Below are 19,588 nucleotides of genomic sequence, written 5' to 3' on the forward strand. Positions count from 1 at the left end.
AGAAGCTATTTTGACAGCGATTACAGCTGTGAGTCTTGTTATTTTAACATTTCTTCAAACTCTGTAAAGTTAATTGTTGCTAGACAGCCATTTTCAAGTCTTGCCATAGATTTTCAAGCAGATTTAAGTCAAAACTGTAACTACACCACTCAGGAACATTCACTATCCTCTTGGTAAGCAACTCAGAAGGACTTTTTTGAGAGAAACATTCCACATATGGCACAGAGGTAGATTTATGGAGCATGAAAAGATTTAGATATGGAAACACCACAGATTTGGCCCCCGGGGGCTGTGACAGACATCTCACAAAATGGCCATTGTCAGTAATACAACGTTATCGTTATGAATTTTTTCTTACATTTTTTATAAACACACCAAATGTTGCACGAAGGTAGATTTAGGTGCCCTAAAAATATTTTTATATGGAGCAACCACAGATTTGGCCCTTGGGGGCCGTGGCAGCCATCTTACTATATAGCCGCAGACTACCACTATTTTACAAACCTTTAATCTACAAAATGTCGTGGCATATACTTCTTTGACTTTTAAAGTCACGGCTTATATTTCTTAGCCTGGTTCTCCTGAAAACCAAAAAGTTTAACAGTTACACACAGTATAATACAATGAGTACAGAGAGAAACACTGCAGCCATGTAGGCCACATTTGTAGGAAAAAGTAAACACTTCTGGGACTGCTTCTAGTGGAGGTGAGTTAGAATGCTCTATTGATGAGGTAGCTCTACCTGCGACATAAAACCAGCCTCGGCCCAAGACGGAATATTATTTTGGTCTAATCGGTTGGGTTCCATGAGCATTTAAACAAATGGTTACTGAAGCTACTTCCCAATGCCCATATCAGGATGAAATACAAACTACAGCTGTACCTGTGAAAAATATCCCAGCCATTGAGTTTGAGTAGTTCACAATTGCTGTGGACAATTCTCTCAAGCTGTGCTTCAGTGAGACAAGAACTGTACATGACACAGAGAATCTTTTACTTTCACCACATTTTGGTGGTCACTGTTGATTTGAGGAAGCATCAGGTAAAGGTGTACTTACTTCCGCTAAGGGACCTCCAAAATCATAATTAAAGATAATTTTTATTAGGTCAGTGGATGCAATCATCGAAACAGACCAAATATTTTATACTTACTATTTGCTACTAAGCAAAGGGATCTCATAGCTTTGGACCTGACTTGACACCCTGTATTCAAGTATAGCAACCAATGGTGTATATCAACCAACAGCTGTGTGTTACAAAAATGTGTTACAAAAACTATAATGCAGTATAACATAAAGCCTATTTGGGGTGAAAGGTCTGTGTTGGCTCCATATCTTAGTCTTTGTAGGGTCCATAAATCTATCTCTGGGCCAAACTTGGAGCCTTTCTCGTAAAATAGTTCTAAGTTGTAAAATATTGGTACTGCTAGGCAGTCATTTTCAAAGATGGCTGCCACAGCCCCCTGGGGCCAAATCTGTGGTGGCTCCATATCTAAATATTTTTTGTGATATATAAATCTAACTCTGCCAAATCTGATACGTTTATCTAAAAAAAGGACTTCAGAACTGTAACATTGTAATACAGACAATGGCCATTTTGTAAGATGTCTGTGGTGGCTCCAATTCTAAATCTACCTTTAATCTACAGTGCCTTTGTGTCAAATGTGCTTTGTATATCTGGAAATAGTTCTTCTGACCTTCAAAATAGTGTTACAGTCGGCAGCCATGGGTCCATAAATCTAGCTCTGTGACAAATGTGGTGCCTTTACCACAAAGCATTCCTTTTGAATTGTAAAATAGCATTAATGTTGGTGGCCATTTTCACAAATGGCTGCCAATCGCCCCAGGGGCCAAATCTGTGGTCGCGCCATATCTAAATCTTTTCAAGGAAGGTACAGCGCATTCGGAAAGTATTCAGACCCTGTGACTTTTTCCACATTTTGTTACATTACAGCCTTATTCTAAAATGTATTAAATTAATTGTTTTCCTCATCAATCTACACACTATACCCCATGATGATAAAGCAAAAAAGTTTTTATTTTTATTTTTTTCAAATGTATAAAACAACAAACGGAAATACCTTATTTACATAAGTATTCAGACTATTTGCTATGAGACTCGAAATTGAGCTGGTTGGAAACAGGTGCATCCTGTTTCCAGAAGTGGCTTCGGGACAAGTCTCTGAATGTCCTTGAGTGGCCCTGCCAGAGCCCGGACTTGAACCCGATCGAACATCTCTGGAGTGACCTGAAAATAGCTGTGCAGCAACGCTCCCCATCCAACCTGACAGAGCTTGAGACGATCTGCAGAGAAGAATGGGAGAAACAAGCCCGGCACTCTGCTACAAACCTGGCACTACAAATACAGTAGTGTCAGGCTTGTAGCATCATACCCAAGAAGACTCAAGGCTGTAATCGCTGTAAAGGTGCTTCAACAAAGTACTGAGTAGTGGGTCTGCATACTATGGGGTATTGTGTGTAGATTGATAAGAAAAAAATGTGTAATCCATTTTAGAATAAGGCTGTGACGTAACAAAATGTGGAAAAAGTCAAGGGGTCTGAATACTTTCCGAATGCACTGTACATACGTCTGTATCAAATTTGATGCTTTTATCACAAAGTGAATGATTAAGTCAAATTTCTCAGCTTAGCCACCCGACTACAATGATGTCATACCAATGCAAGGTTTCGTGTTAATGTAACAGACAGAATTACTTAAGGCCTCACACCTCTCCCTCGCTGCCATTTTTTATTTTCTCCTTTCTTCTTTCTCTCCTTCCTGGTGATAGTCAGTGACGTCGCATTGTGCTGACACATCTTCTGTTCAACACTAGTGCAAAGGAGAGCAGTTTTAGTGTAGCAGCAGTGACTGTACATTACACTAGTCTTGGTCTGTTTGGTGTGAGGGAAGGGAAGGCCAGAGAGAGGCTTGCTTTCACAGGACCCCTCTACATTATTTATAATGCCTTTTCATTGATCATTCACGGCCCTGCTGATAGCAGTAATCTAGCTGTGTTTTTTCATTACTCTGAGAAGCCCAGTCAGAACTGTTTACTAAGCAAAATGGACCTTTGCATAATATTTGTGTGCCTGATTTCTAAAGTGACCATCTTCTAGTCTTTAGTTGCTGTGTCTTTCCATATTTGAATTAACCATTATCTCTTTTCTGTCTCTGTAGCTAGGTTTCCATCCAATTGGCGACAGATTTGCGAATATTCTAAAATCTGCATAAAGACAGATACACTTCTTCCCACCAGTGGTGTGTTTCCACTACACAAAATGTCCTTCTTCGCTTAAGTTTTCATGTACCGAATAAAAATCTAAGGTTCGATATGTTTCCATCGCATTTTCAACTCTACCGACAGTTTTGTAACAAAAACAAATGTTAAATAACATATGTGCCTACTCTGTTCTTGGCATGTGCGCTCTAGCCAACAGCTCACAGATACAGTCAAATCAAATCAAACTTTATTTGTGACATGCGCGAATACAAGTGTAGACCTTACCGTGAAATGCATACTTACACACAGCGCAGTTCAGAAAAATGATAAAAATAACACAATAAAATAACAATAATGAGGCTCTGTACAGGGGTACAGGGGGTACCGCTACCGAGTCAGCGTGCGGGGTACAGTCGAGGTAATTTGTACATGCACATCATAAATGATTTTCATCTGTAGCCTAATAAACTGCAAGGTTTCCCGAGTCGTAGTGAGAGGACTACACACCATGTCATCGCGTAAATCCAAGTTTACTTCGATATGATGGTTGTTATATCAATATTTGTGCATAAAGGGGTTTCCATCGTAATTGCGCGCATAATACATTTTACAGACACAAAAAGATCCCGCCATGTCGAACAAATAAATGATCTGTTGGCATTTATGAAATTGTACCCCCTGTATATAACCTTGTTATTTTTCATTATTTAACTAGGCACTTAAGAACAAATTCTTACTTACAATGACAACCTACCCCAGCCAAACAACACTGGCCCAATTGTGTACCGCCCTATGGTAATCCCAATCATGGCTGGTTGTGATACAGACTGGAATTGAACCTGGGTCTGTAGTGAAGCTTCCAGCTTTGAGATGCAGTGCTTTAGACCACTGCGCCAGTCAGGAGCCACATTTAATCTTCATTTTACTTTCTTTTTTTCATTCTTTCTCTCGCTCCCTCTCTTACCATCTCACACCAACCCCCCGCTCTCTCTTTCGTGCTTTGTTTCGCTATCTGTCTCTTCTTCTTTCTCATCCCCTCACCTCTCTCTCCCTTTACTTCTCACTCTGTCTCACCCATTCTTGTTCGCCCCCACCTATCTATCTATATTTCCCTCTGTTTCTCTTCTCTCTCTCCATCCCCATTCTCCCTCTCCCTCCTCCAGTCTCTCCTCTCCATCCCGGGCTCGCCCTTCATGTCGCGCCACAACAGCCGCAGCAGCATCTTCAGCTTCAACAAGGGCCGCCCACCCAAGGACGTGGGCTCGGAGAACGAGTTTGCCGACGACGAGCACAGCACGGTGGAGGAGAGTGAGGACCGCCGGGGCTCCCTGTTCATCCCCTACCGCCGCAGCAGCTACAGCGGCTACAGCCAGGGCTCGTCGCGCCTCATCAACCCACTAGCGCCCCACATTGGAGGGAAGAGGAACAGCACGGTGGACTGCAATGGCGTAGTGTCACTCATCGCTCACCAGCCCGGCGGGAGCCTTCTGCCTGAGGTGAAAATAGATAAGGCAGCCACTGACGACAGTGTAAGGAAGTCCATAAACACTTTATAGGCATGATGGAGGTTGCTCCTGCCCTGGTCTCTCCAGCTTCTTTCTCCTCTTTTACCTTTTCCTCGCCTTTCATTTCGGTCCGGTTTCCTCTCTCTCTCTCTCTCTCTCTCTCTCTCTCTCTCTCTCTCTCTCTCTCTCTTCCACTCTCTTTCTCTCTCTCTCTCTCTCTCTCTCTCTCTCCACTCTCTTTCTTTCTCTCTCTCTCTCTTTCTTCCTCTGCCCTCCTCTCTCTGTCTCTCTCTGTCTGTCTCTCTCTCTCTCTTTCTTCCTCTGCCCTCCTCTCTCTCTCTGTCTCTCTCTGTCTGTCTCTCTCTCTCTCTTCCTCTCCCCTCCTCTCTCTCTCTGTCTCACTCTCTCTTTCCCTTCTCTGTCCTCCCTTCTCATGAATTGCTCAGCACTCACATCCTTATTACACCACTCCAATGTTTAGTCTTTATTTCTCCCTGCCCCCCTCGCTTCAGCTGCTCTGAGTGGCTTCCACCAATGAAAAACAACAGATTCCTGGCCGCCATTATACCATAGTAATCTGTCTATTAGCATATAAATCTGTTTAAAATCATCCTGAATAGAAGTCTCTCTAAGAACCTATCCGACAAACAGATAGCTCTCCCTAGGATGTCGTGCCCCATCCACAACAAGCATTGCTAGAAACTCTCCCTCTTAATCTGGCCTCTTCCCAAGGATTTGCAAATTCAAGACCAGTTTATTCTGTCCGTCTTTCAGCACAATTTATCCACCTCTCTTTTGTCCACCGCCCCAAGCTACTGGAGGTGCATTAAAACATAACCTTTTTCCAATAACAGCATTCTTCCTCATCCTAGTTCCACTAAAACAAAGGTGCTAGTTAGTACCAAAAAAGGGTTCTTTATTTTGTCCCTGTTTATAAAAATGTGTATGGTTCTTCATTACCCTGATAGAACTAGAAGGTTCTTCATTACACTGTTAAATATTTCCCGTCTACTGGTTGCAGTGAAAATAAGGTAACTGTACAAACAGTTAATGTATTTGTAGAGCTGGATTAAGGTATTATTGCTGTAAGGGACAGTATGCTTTTGTTTTCAGATTACTTTGGAGTAAACCTGACTTGGACTTTGAACTCACAAGCTCTTAGTTGCCAGCAACCTGACTTTCCTGCTATGCCACTGTGTCTGCAGGTACTATAGAGATTGTTAAAAGATTAGAACCAATAGATATTCTGTCATTTGTCCCTATGGGGGAAATGGGACAATGCGCTCTCCCAGAAGCTTGGCTGGTGCATAAAACCCACAGATTCAGACACACAGAAGGTGTGATGGTCCACACTCAAAAAAAGATGTAGCGTTTTCATAGCATACGCAGACATTTCGGCCTTGCAGCCTTCTAGATGGGGACGTTCAAGCGGCACACAGTCGACTACAAGGAGCAGAACGTCTACACCTGTCTGTCCTAGAATTTTGAAAATAATTCCAGAATTTGTAGGGAACAACCAATTATAATTTTTAATAACCTTTATTTAACTAGGCAAGTCAGTTAAGAACAAATTCTTATTTTCAATGATGGCCTAGGAACAGTGGGTTAACTGCCTGTTCAGGGGCAGAACGACAGATTTTTACCTTGTCAGCTCAGGGATTTGAACTTGCAACCTTCTGGTTACTAGTCCAACGCTCTAACCACTAGGCTACCCTACCTAGTGAGCAGCAGTTGCTGAGCAGTTGCTTCTAATCTGGGTTGCCATTCATCTGATGTGGCTTCTCTGGTCTGCCAGAATTATAGGGTATGGGAGTGGGCACAAAGGGCAATTGAGGGCATCAGGTGTGAACCATTCATGAATCAAATCAAATCAAATGTGATTTGTCACATACACATGGTTAGCAGATGTTAATGCGAGTGTAGCGAAATGCTTGTGCTTCTAGCTCCGACAATGCAGTAATAACCAACCAGTAATCTAACCTAACAATTCCACAACTACTACCTTATACACACACGTGTAAAGGGATAAAGATTATGTACATAAAGATATATGAATGAGTGATGGTACAGAACAGCATAGGCAAGATGCAGGAGATGGTATCGAGTACAGTATATACATATGAGATGAGTAATGTAGGATATGTAATCAAAGTGGCATAGTTTAAAGTGGCTAGTGATACATTTTTTACATCAATTTCCATCAATTTCCATTATTAAAGTGGCTGGAGTTGAGTCAGTATGTTGGCAGCAGCCACTCAATGTTAGTGGTGGCTGTTTAACAGTCTGATGGCCTTGAGATAGAAGCTGTTTTTCAGTCTCTCGGTCCCTGCTTTGATGCACCTGTACTGACCTCGCCTTCTGGATGATAGCGGGGTGAACAGGCAGTGGCTCGGGTGGTTGTTGTCCTTGATGATCTTTATGGCCTTCCTGTGACATCGGGTGGTGTAGGTGTCCTGGAGGGCAGGTAGTTTGACCCAGTGAAGCGTTGTGCAGACCTCACTACTCTCTGGAGAGCCTTACGGTTGTGGGCGGAGCAGTTGCCATACCAGGCGGTGAAACAGCCCGACAAGATGCTCTGAGTGCTTTTGGTGACAAGCCGAATTTCTTCAGCCTCCTGAGGTTGAAGAGGCACTGCTGCGCCTTCTTCACGACGCTGTCTGTGTGGGTGGACCAATTCAGTTTGTCCGTGATGTGTATGCCGAGGAACTTAAAACTTACTACCCTCTCCACTACTGTCCCGTCGATGTGGATAGGGGGGTGCTCCCTCTGCTGTTTCCTGAAGTCCACAATCATCTCCTTTGTTTTGTTGACGTTGAGTGTGAGGTTATTTTCCTGACACCACACTCCGAGGGCCCTCGCTTCCTCCCTGTATGCCGTCTCGTTGTTGTTGGTAATCAAGCCTACCACTGTGGTGTTGTCCGCAAACTTGATGATTGAGTTGGAGGCGTGCATGGCCACGCAGTCGTGGGCAAACAGGGAGCACAGGAGAGGGCTCAGAACGCACCCTTGTGGGGCCCCAGTGTTGAGGATCAGCGGGGTGGAGATGTTGTTACCTACCCTCACCACCTGGGGGCGGCCCGTCAGGAAGTCCAGTACCCAGTTGCACAGGGCGGGGTCGAGACCCAGGGTCTCGAACTTGATGACGAGTTTGGAGGGTACTATGGTGTTAAATGCTGAGCTGTAGTCGATGAACAGCATTCTCACATAGGTATTCCTCTTGTCCAGATGGGTTAGGGCAGTGTGCAGAGTGGTTGCGATTGCGTCGTCTGTGGACTTATTGGGGCGGTAAGCAAATTGGAGTGGGTCTAGGGTGTCAGGTAGGGTGGAGGTGATATGGTCCTTGACTAGTCTCTCAAAGCACTTCATGATGACGGAAGTGAGTGCTACGGGGCGGTAGTCGTTTAGCTCAGTTACCTTAGCTTTCTTGGGAACAGGAACAATCAAATCAAATCAAATTTTATTTGTCACATACACATGGTTAGCAGATGTTAATGCGAGTGTAGCGAAATGCTTGTGCGAAACAATGGTGGCCCTCTTGAAGCATGTGGGAACAGCAGACTGGGATAAGGATTGATTGAGTATGTCCGTAAACACACCAGCCAGCTGGTCTGCGCATGCTCTGAGGACGTGGCTGGGGATGCCGTCTGGGCCTGCAGCCTTGCGAGGGTTAACACGTTTAAATGTTTTACTCATGTCGGCTGCAGTGAAGGAGAGTCCGCACGTTTTGGTAGCGGGCCTTGTCAGTGGCACTGTATTGTCCTCAAAGCGAGCAAAAAGTTATTTAGTCTGTCTGGGAGCAAGACATCCTGGTCCGTGACGGGGCTGGTTTTCTTTATGTAATCCGTGATTGACTGTAGACCCTGCCACATACCTCTTGTGTCTGAGCCGTTGAATTGCGACTCTACTTTGTCTCTATACTGACGCTTAGCTTGTTTGATTGCCTTGCGGAGGGAATAGCTACACTGTTTGTCAATTGCCTTAGGTGTCTGCTCACTTGGATGAATCATATCAATTCATGAGATAGCTTACCACAAAGGACATCAGGCACAGCCGTTCATAAATATGTGGGGCTAACTTATAAACGATATGCAAAATCTGATATGGGCGGTGTTCTTGTATAACAGTCTATATTTGGCATATAGCAATCTAGTTATTCTTTTAAACTATGTGGAGATCACAGGAGATTGGTGATACCTTAATTGGGGAGGACTGGCTCGTGGTAATGGATGGAGCTGAATGAATGGAATCAAACATGGTTTCCATGTACTTGATGTCATTCCATTTGTTCCATTCCAGCCATTACTATGAGCTTTTCTCCCTTCAGCAGCCTCCAGTGGTAGATGTACAGAATTTAATTTAAATATCCACATGTCTTCCCATTGGAGGAATTTGTTGTCATAATCACCTCTGCATGGTGGATACACTCTTTTGATCCCGACACAACGCAATTCATTAATCAAATGACTTTGTGTCTGACAACTGGCAAGGTGATATCTTGACGTCTGATAGTGGATTTATGTGCCACAAGGCGTACTTTCCAAGCATGGGAAGTTTTTCGAATATCAATCTTATTGCAAGAACACTGTAACATACAAATAACTTATTTAGTAGGGCAAGTTATTCATTACTTTATCTCATCATTCCTAGAAGTCTTATGGCATACCAAGTTAGAACCTTTCCTTATGGTGCTACATGAGATACATGATCCTTTTATGAATGCCTCTTTTCTCTCTCTGACCACATCTGATTTGACCAATATCATTGATAGATTTCTTGATTGTTTATAGGTGAATAAAGGTGGATTCTGGAGGGCAGAATTTAAAGAGGAGTCTGATGATAGTAAATGCCAGTGTTTATTTTACAGAAAAGTGTTTCTTCTGTTTTTATTTGAATGTATTAAGTAACTGGATTCTGTTTAAGCTTTTAACTCATTTTTTTTGTTGCTTTATCAAGCCAGGTGTCGGGTATCCTCTCAAGCGGAAACGCTCAATGAGAGAATTGGATTGTCTACCATATTTTTCCTCTGTTTCACAGATGAGAGGCAGTTTAGGAAGTTGACTGACTGGTAAACCTCTTTTTAGGGGGATAACTATCCGTTGTCTGTATAGTATTTTAATCTGTAGGTTTTCTGTAAACTGTAATACTTAGCGATTGGCCCTTCTTTGTATCAAGTACATCCAAGAAATATATAGAGTTAATGTTCTTTTCCATAGTGAAGGAAATTGATTGTACTCTGGAGTTAATGACCGGTGAGTTAATGTTCTTTTCCATAGTGAAGGAAATTGATTGTACTCTGGAGTTAATGACCGGTGAGTTAATGTTCTTTTCCATAGTGAAGGAAATTGATTGTACTCTAGAGTTAATGTTCTTTTCCATAGTGAAGGAAATTGATTGTACTCTAGAGTTAATGTTCTTTTCCATAGTGAAGGAAATTGATTGTACTCTAGAGTTAATGTTCTTTTCCATAGTGAAGGAAATTGATTGTACTCTAGAGTTAATGTTCTTTTCCATAGTGAAGGAAATTGATTGTACTCTCTTTTCCATAGTGAAGGAAATGGATTCTACTCTAGAGTTAATGTTCTTTTCCATAGTGAAGGAAATTGATTGTACTCTAGAGTTAATGTTCTTTTCCATAGTGAAGGAAATTGATTGTACTCTAGAGTTAATGTTCTTTTCCATAGTGAAGGAAATTGATTGTACTCTAGAGTTAATGTTCTTTTCCATAGTGAAGGAAATTGATTGTACTCTAGAGTTAATGTTCTTTTCCATAGTGAAGGAAATTGATTGTACTCTAGAGTTAATGACCGGTGAGTTAATGTAGTTAAGACATTTATTTAATTATAAAGCAATCGTCTATATAGCGGGTCCAATATTTAACATGATCTTTGTAAGGAATATTTTCATAAATAAAAATAACATTTGAATTTCCCCATGAAGAGATTTGCTAATGGTTTTTCCATTGCTGTTCCAAAGGTCTTTAGGTAGTAATACATGTCAAGTAGAAAATAGTTTTTAGTAAGCACTAGTTGTGCAAGCCCAATGATATAATTTGTAGGCACATCACTTAAGCGGTTGGAGAGGAAGAATTTGACGGCCTCCATACCTCCATCATTCGGAATATATATGTGTATAGCGATGAGACAACAAGAGTGACTAGTCAATTTCCTTCACTAATAACTGGTATACTGGTCATTTCATTAGAAAGTCAGTGGTGTCTTTTAAATGGGATTACAAATGTTTGACTAGTGGATAAATGTGGAAGCCCACATAACGAGACACCATTTCAGTTAGGGAGCCAATACTTGAAACGATAGGTCTTATTCGAGGAGCTGTGGTTGATTTGTGAACCTTAAATAAGCCATAAAGGATCAATACTGTAGGTTTTGGGACAGAAAGATTTCAATTTAAATTCCTGTTCTGTCAACAATTTATTTTGTAGTCCTTTATCAAGGAAATCAATTTCTTGTAAAAAAATTGTACCATCCAACAAGCTTTTCATGTTTTCTATATACATACATGTTGGTATTAGAAATCACAATTCCACTTCCCTTATCTGATCTCTGTATATTAATCAAGTTATCATTAATTAAGTAATCTAGAGCATTTTTTTGACTCCTGGAATGGTTGTCTTTATGTTGTAAATATCGACATTCACTTTGTTTCTTTAGTTGGATGTCAATGTAATTTTCTACCAATCTACAAAATGTGCTAACTGATGGGTTATTTAGAAATGTAATGAAAGTACTTTTAGGTCTGAAGCTGGAGTAATTAGGGAGAGCTTCAGTTCTAGGGCTAAAGAAACCTTTCAATTTGATATGGCATTAAAACTTAAATAGTTCAATTGTAACATGAATAGGATTTGTGACTGTATACAGTACAATCCTTTGTTTAAAACATCAAATTTGTTCACTAGAAAACTGTAGTTAAAAACTACATTCTCTCATGGAGCATTGTTGCTTTGGGCATCTTCGTTTGCCTCATTCCAATGTCCTCTCGTACCTCTCCTTGTGCAACTTTGTCTTTGGCATGTGTGCGTTTGGAACATTGCAGGGGCAAGGGGACCAAAAAGGTATTTCTGGATCTGGAGGATGAAGAAGACATCGCTGAGGTAGAGGATTCACCGGATTCTGATGCGCTGGCCTGTTGGGACGGGTGGGACGATGTCTGCGAGTGCTTGGGTTTCTCGGACAGCCAGGTGTAGACGTTCTGCTCCTTGTGGTTGACTATGTGGCGCCAGTTGGGTCACAAACAACCCAGAGCAGAAGACTAGAAGCATGGCTTAGTAGGGCCGTGGTGTTCAGATAGCTATTTTTGGACACCCGTGAGAGTAAATGTAATTCTGGGGAATCTTTGTAAATGTAATTCTGGGGAATCTTTTCAACAGAACAGATGAACCGGAATTAAATTTGCTCTCACGGGTGAGTTGGACCGCAGAGAAAAGCAGCCAACAAGTGCTCAGTATATTTGGGAACTCATTCAAGACTGTTGGAAAAGCATTTCAGGTGAAGCTTTTTGAGAGAATGCCAAGAGTTTGCAAAGCTGTCATCAAAGCAAAGGGTGGCTACTTTGAAGAATCTAAAATATATTTTGATTTGTTTAACACTTTTTTGTTTACTACATGATTCCATATGTGTTATTTCATAGTTTTAATGTCTTCCCTATTATTTTACAATATAGAACAGTAAAAATAAAGAAAAACAGATGAGTAGGTGTGTCCAAGCTTTTGTCTGGAACTGTAGATACAGCATAAATTACTGCTGAATATGAAACCATTCTGCCAAAACAGTAAATAGACCAGTAGCTTATGTAAAATATTTGACAGTATGGGTAGGCTACAGTATTGCTGAGCGATAGGAGCACGACATCATTGCCTATTTCATCCCAGAGCCTATACCAAGGCAGGACATAGAAACCTAATAATATATTGATTAAATAAATATTGAACAACAATTCATCTTTTGCATGCTGTGGCCTAATGCAAATTGGCCTAGTTCCCGCAAATAAAGTGTGTTATTGTCACCATAAAAGGTGAATGGAGGGTGTTTTCCATGCTGAGTTTTTATGCTAATTTTACATCAGATCTCATTTATAATGGCAAATGTGCATATGTACGGAATGCACCAAGTTTATAAATCTCTATTTTTGCTCAGACTTTACAGAAATGGCACACACAGAAATGTTATGTGAAATGTATGCAACGGTTATAAATGAGGCCCCAAGAAGTTATTGTTTATTTTTCAACAATTTTCTGTCAGCTTGCTGCAAGTAATTATTGTAAAATTCAGGGTAACTTACTGTGGCTGATCTCTGTCATGTTCACTGACTAGATATGGTGATACGATATGGTAGGAAGGTCAGTGCTGCCAACCAAGGATCCCAAGGGTGCTCGCTACAAATAATGCTTTAGTAATTATCAACTAATGTTAAGCTATATTGTAATCAACAAAGTTCAGTGAAAGTACATTAAGTTACTGGCAGCTAGTTGCAAGTAAGTTACTTGCAGTTACTGCACTGTAAAACAATCCTGTTTTTTACGGTAACTTACTGGCAGCCAGATACCTTAAAGTTACTGTGAAAAAAGTTTACAATAATGTACATTTAAACCAAAGTTTCTTTGGATTTAAAAAAAATACAGTAACATACAGTTAACTGGCTGCCTTTCTAACAACATGTTTTTAGCGTGTGGCTATTGGCCACTTTCAGGCATCTAACTGCCATTAACTTACTCTGAAATGCACAGTAACCTCTTATCAGTGCATCTCTTTATGGTCACATGCTCTTACAACAATTGCAGAACTGACAGTGTTAACGAGGTGCTCAACCTTTGACGACTTAACCATCAACCACTTAAACTGGCACAACACTTCCACTGAAGGTTGGCACAAATACCTCAAATTCAGTAATTTGTTGTTTACCATGAATTCACTACAACAAGTACCTGTACTTTACCATCAAATTACAGGAACTTTTTAACAGTGTACCAATTCATGGCATAAAGGAAATCATGGTGGAGGGGGAAATAACAGGATAGTTCTTCACAGCCTTCACAGCAGTTAAGAACACTTCCTGAGCAGTAAAAACCCTAGATGAAAAATGCTTACACATATCACCCTCACCCCTTGACAAAGAATCTCTAAATATTTTTTTTCTGTGTAGCATGGTAGTTTGAAATCCCCTTACTTCTCTCCAAGCCAAGCGTTTTACCTACTCTCCAAACGTAGCATGGTACAGTGGCTGTCTTGACTTCTCTTTTCTTATTAGCTATATGCCTGCTCTTGCATGGAGGTTTGGGAAGGGGATACAACTGTTATACGTTTTGGGTGGGACAGAACGGTTTGCTTAGAGTGGGATACTGTTGTAAGGAATGGGGCTTAGTGGTATTTTTAGTGTCTGGTGTATGGCATAGGGTTTTCGTGTCTGGTGTGTGGGATAGGATTGGGTGTTGGTCTCTATCTCTCTCTCTGGTTTAAGCATACCGTGTGTCAGACACAAAGGCTAGGGTTAGTGATTAGAATGGTTTCAAGATGTAGTGTTTGTGTAAGGCTTCTGATGGGTGTTTGTGTGTGTGTCCTCTCCCTGAGCGCAGACCACAGAGGTGGAGGGGAAGAAGAAACACTCAGGCTCCCTGATGGTCTCTGTGGACCAGCTCAGCCGCAACAAGGACCGGACCAACAGTGTGATGAGCGTGGCGACACATACACACTCACATACTCTGCTGGAGGGTACGGAACTCATACACACTCACACACACTGGTGGAGGGTACAGTTACCTCTACACACACTCTCACACACACACCCACTGGTGGAGGTTACAGAACTCACACTCACTCACACACACTGGTGGATGGTACGGCTGCCTCTGTCCTCACATCCAACCTCTCACCTTTCAACCCCTTCCCATTTAGCCCTGCCTTTTTGCAATATACTGACCTGACCACCAGACAACCAGCCTTATAGCAACGGGTCTATTTTTGTGACTCTTTTCCTCCCTCTCCCTCCCTCCCTCCCTCCCTCCCCTCCCTCCCTCCCTCTCCCTCCCTCCCTCCCTCCCTCCCTCCCTCCACTCTCTCCCTCTCTCCCTCCCTCTCTCTCTCTCTCCCTCCCTTCCCTCCCTCCCTCCCTCTCTCTCTTTCACTCTCTCACTCTCACTCTCCCTCTTTTTTCCTGTCTCCCACTCCCACTCCTACTCTCTCTTTTCCTCTTATTCACACTACCATTTTCGCTCTCTTTCCCTTTGTCTCCCTCTCATTCTCTTGGTTTACCCCTTTCTCCCTTGCCCCCTCTGTTCCCCCCCTCCCTTTCCCCATACAGAGCTAGAAGATTCTCAAAGGGCATGTCCATCATGGTGGTATAAGTTTGCCAACCTCTTCTGTGTGTGGGACTGCTTTCCCTTCTGGCTGAAGATCAAGTATGTGCTCAACCTGATCGTCATGGACCCTTTTGTAGATCTGGCCGTCACCATCTGTATCGTCCTCAACACCCTCTTCATGGCCATGGAGCACTACCCCATGACTCCTCGCTTTGATGAGACGCTGTCAGTGGGCAATCTGGTGAGAAACAGTCAAGTGTAGGGTACCACAGGACTGTGTCAACGTGATTGTCATGTTTCTCACATCCAATTATTTATCTCATACTTGGCTCTCTACCTCTGCTTCACATCTCTCTCTCTCTCTCTCCTCTCTCTCTCTCTCTCTCTCTCTCTCTCTCTCTCTCTCTGTCTCTTTCTTACTCTCACTGTCTCTACCTGCTCTGTCCATGCTGTGAGGAAGGAAGTGTGGTACAGATCCCTTAGAGCACTTCTTTGCTGGTTTAATCAGGCCCTTTCTTACACACACGCACGCATTCATACACGCATTACACTCTGCCCTTTTGAAGGGAATTCATAAAAAACTCTGCTCTATTTTAAAGCAACCTTTTCTCACCACAGCAGCTATCTCAGTTTCTCTCCCCCAAATTGGGCTCTCTCTTTCTTGCCCCATTTTCTTCTCTGTCTCTCTCTTCCTACTGATTTAGCAGTTTTAACATGGCAGGACAGGAGTATGTCCAGGGGGTGGCAGGATTGGTTGGTTAGGGGATACATTAAAGTTTAATGTAACATGATTGATCGCTACCTTGTTAAGTGGAGCATACTGCTTGGTAAGGTATGAGGCTGGTGTGTGAGTGTGAGGAGAGGTTAGAGGGTATATGTCGTGTCCACTTGCTCTCATATATCTCAGTTCAGTAGCAGAGTCCCTGGCCTGTCCGTGTGAGGTCAGAGGAATTGGCGTGGTGTAAGGGGTGAGATAGGAAATGAGGTCACAGAGATTGGCGTGGTGTCAGCAGCTATATGGGAAATTAGGTTACAGATGTTGGCATGGTTTCAGTGGTGGTGCAGGATGAATCATTGAGTGCTCTCTGCAGTGATGATTGGGCACATTATCAAGTATTGGGCACATGATCCGGTATTGGGCATAGGCCCACCAACATGCCATCATACAAACCTCCCTGTGTGTGTGCATGTGTGCGTGTGTGTGGCACTGCTCTATGACCTTGTCCTGCCAGGACAACCTTCACCAGCACTGAGACTCCAATCTATTTTTAATCAGCACTACATCAAACAAAATGCCATGCAAGCAAGATCCATTTCACATTTCACTCTCAAATTTCTGTATTTAAGAAGAATTTCTACAAATCATAAGTACTCCGTGATTTTAACTTCCATGTTCTGCATCACAGCATAGAACACACAGATCAGAACTCTCAGGTACAAATCTTGAGCAGACATTTTCTGGTTTCTATCAGAGATCAGAATGATATGTTATAATATACTACACACTTGATTCTATATTCAGATGTAGTATCTTAATTTGATCACTCTGTTGTCGCAGAGACTTTTCCTGCGCTGCAGGAATTTCAAATAAGTCTTGAGATTTACATAAATTCACTGAAAACATGCAGTTCTCTTCCTTTCACTAGATCTCACACCTAAACTATAGCCTACTGTAGCCTATCAAAACGAATTTCCCATTAGAAATGATCAAAACTGGTCAAATCAAGATCTGACATCTGTAGTGCCAAACAAGAGTTCTTTGACTTGTAACCATAGCGGAACCATTTTTTTGGTGCTATATAGAACACAATTTTGAAGGTTCTATAAAGAACCATGATCATAAGGTTCTAAATAGAACCTGTATGGTTCTATAAAGACAACACATTACTTTGCAGCAAACCTGCTTCCACCAATCCCACAATGTAAATAAAAAAAGTTGATTCAACATACAATTGTAATGCAACCAGCTGCAATAGGATTGTGAGTTTCCTCAACATTTGGGCATATAGTTGAACCAACATACAAGAAATTATGTGTAATTAGGGGTTCACAGTGAAGCTCTGAAAGCTATTGCTATTTTCTGAATGATTATTTCGTTTTTAATTTGTTGACATGGTCCAAAAAAAAACTCAAGCATAGATTGGTAACTTTTTTCCTAATTTGGCACACAGAAACTAGAGGCCATGAGTAACTTGGTCAAAAAGAATGGCACCGATTGGCCAAAAGGTGGAGCTGTTATAAGCAGTCTCACTTCCATCACCCTGTTTGACCTAGAGACTTGAATGCCTCATGCTTAACAAATTTGCCTCAAGGACCCACAAGGTCCATCAAGATAGATTTATCGCTATCTTGGACAGTTTGGAAAACCTTTGAAAAACGTATTCTCAAGAACCAGAAGTCCAAATAACATGCAATTGGGTATGTAGGCCCATGTTACATCTTTTAACATAGTTTGAGAAAAAGGATTGGTTAAGAGATGGCTTAGGTATTGATAAATCAGGAAATCTGATTTTAAGTATCCATTTAAATCCAATCGGAATCCACTTCACAATGGTCTATCAACTAGAAACAATACCGTAATGAACTATGTTAAATTTGGCATTGATTTCTTAAAGAATAAGGAAAATAATTATAAAAAATCTTCTTCTCTTGAACTAAAAGTCAGATTCACTCCAAATTTGGTCTTTGGATTCATCACAGTAGTCCCTTACTATCCAGTAGATGCATATGAAAACTTATGCTAATATATATGCTCAAATATGCTACAAATACTTACAAAATCTTCTCAACCATAGGACCAAATGATAACAAATGAATGTAGGCCCATGGTACATCTTAACTTCTTAGTTTGAGGGATAGGTCAAAAGCTAAGGGATTGGTCAAAAGATGGGTTATTGACAAATAAAAAAATCAGATTTTACGTGTCAATTTAAAGCACTGTAAATACACTCCACGCCTCTACCCACATTCTATTGGTGAACGTGCAATCACTGGAGAATAAACTGGATGAGCTCCGTTCAAGACTATCCTATCAAGGTTATCTGAAGAACTTTAATATCCAATGTTTCTCCGAGAAGTGGCTGAACAAGGATATGGAAATATAAATCTAGCTGTTTTTTCTATACATCGGCAGGACAGAATGGCAGCATCGGGTAAACTGAAGTGGCGTGGTGTGTGTCTCTTTGTTAACAACTGGTGCGCAATCTCTAATTTTAAGGAAGTCTTGAGGTTCTGCTCACCTGAGTTAGAATACCTCATGATAAGCTGTCGAACATACTATTTACTGCTGCTGGCACTAAGACTGCACTCAACATAGGGCCATAAACAAACAAGAAAATGCTCACCCAGAGGTGGCGCTCCTAGTGGCCCGTGATTTTAATCAAAGAAAAAATGTAATCTGTCGTACCTCATTTTTTACCAGCATGTCACTTGTTCAACTACAGGTGGAAAAAACTTTAGATTACCTTTAATCCACAAACAGAAACACACACAAAACTCTCCCTCGCCCTCCATTTAGCAAATCTGACCATAACGCTATCCTCGTTATTCCTGCATACAAGCAAAAACTCAAACAGGAAGCACCAGTGACGTGCTCAACAGTGATGAGCTCAATACAGAAGTGGTCCGATGAAGCGGATGCTAAGCTACAGGATTGTTTCGCTAGCACAGACCGGAATATGTTCCGGGATTCATCCTATGGCATTGAGGAGTTTACCGGCTTCATTAATAAGTACATTGACAACGTCGTCCCCACAGTTACCGTACATGCATATCCCAACCAGAAGCCATGGATTACAGGCAACATCCACACTGAGCTAAAGGCTAGAGTTGACTTTCAAGGAGCGGGACTCTAATCCGGATGCTTATAAGAAATCCCGCTATGCCCTCCGACAAACCATCAAACAGGCAAAGCGTCAATACAGAAGTAAGATCCAATCTTACTACACCGGTTCTGACGCTGGTCGGATGTGGCAGGGCTTGCAAACTATCTCTATACCAGGCGGTGTCAGAGGAAGGCCCTAAAAATTGTCAAAGACTCCAGCCACCCAAGTCATAGACTGTTCTCTCTGCTCCCGCACGGCAGGCGGTACCAGAGCGCTGAGTTTCAGACGAAAAGGCTCCTGAACAGCTTCTACCCCAAAGCTATTAGACTGCTGAACAGTTAATCAAATGGCTACCCGGACTATTTTCATTGACCCCCTTTCATTTGCACTGACTCTCTAGCACTGGTTCTATGCACACTTACTGGACTGTATCCAACTGATCTTGTGTCCCTTCTGTCATCTAGTGATGTACAGTTCGCAAATGATTCATCTTATTTTTACTAACTCAAGAGTCATGATTCGTTTTTTGGAGTGACTAGTTTGTTTTAGTCGTTTGTTTGACCTGCTGGGCTCAATGCAATGAGTCCTAAAGCAGAATTGATACATGCTCCTCCGACTCAGCGGCTCCAGAGACTTGTATGTTTAAATACATGTTCAGAACTGATAATTGATTACATGGTTTAAGAATGACTGCAATTAATTGATTATTAAATGTTATGATGCACACAGC

The 19,588-nt window shown here is 41.8% G+C and overlaps 1 protein-coding gene across 1 annotated transcript in view; it reads left to right on the plus strand.

Annotated features, from left to right (window-relative positions):
• The window catches only part of LOC112216904 (sodium channel protein type 8 subunit alpha-like), a 114,055-nt gene that overhangs the window by 49,830 nt on the left and 44,637 nt on the right, over positions 1 to 19,588 (plus strand). The window contains exons 12-14 of the mRNA XM_042297419.1: positions 4,384 to 4,716; positions 14,312 to 14,447; positions 15,037 to 15,275. Coding sequence (XP_042153353.1) covers positions 4,384 to 4,716; positions 14,312 to 14,447; positions 15,037 to 15,275 — 708 coding nt within the window. The remainder of the gene's footprint in view (positions 1 to 4,383; positions 4,717 to 14,311; positions 14,448 to 15,036; positions 15,276 to 19,588) is intronic.

This window comes from Oncorhynchus tshawytscha, linkage group LG02, assembly GCF_018296145.1.
Source record: "Oncorhynchus tshawytscha isolate Ot180627B linkage group LG02, Otsh_v2.0, whole genome shotgun sequence".
NCBI classification, from domain to species: domain Eukaryota; kingdom Metazoa; phylum Chordata; class Actinopteri; order Salmoniformes; family Salmonidae; genus Oncorhynchus; species Oncorhynchus tshawytscha.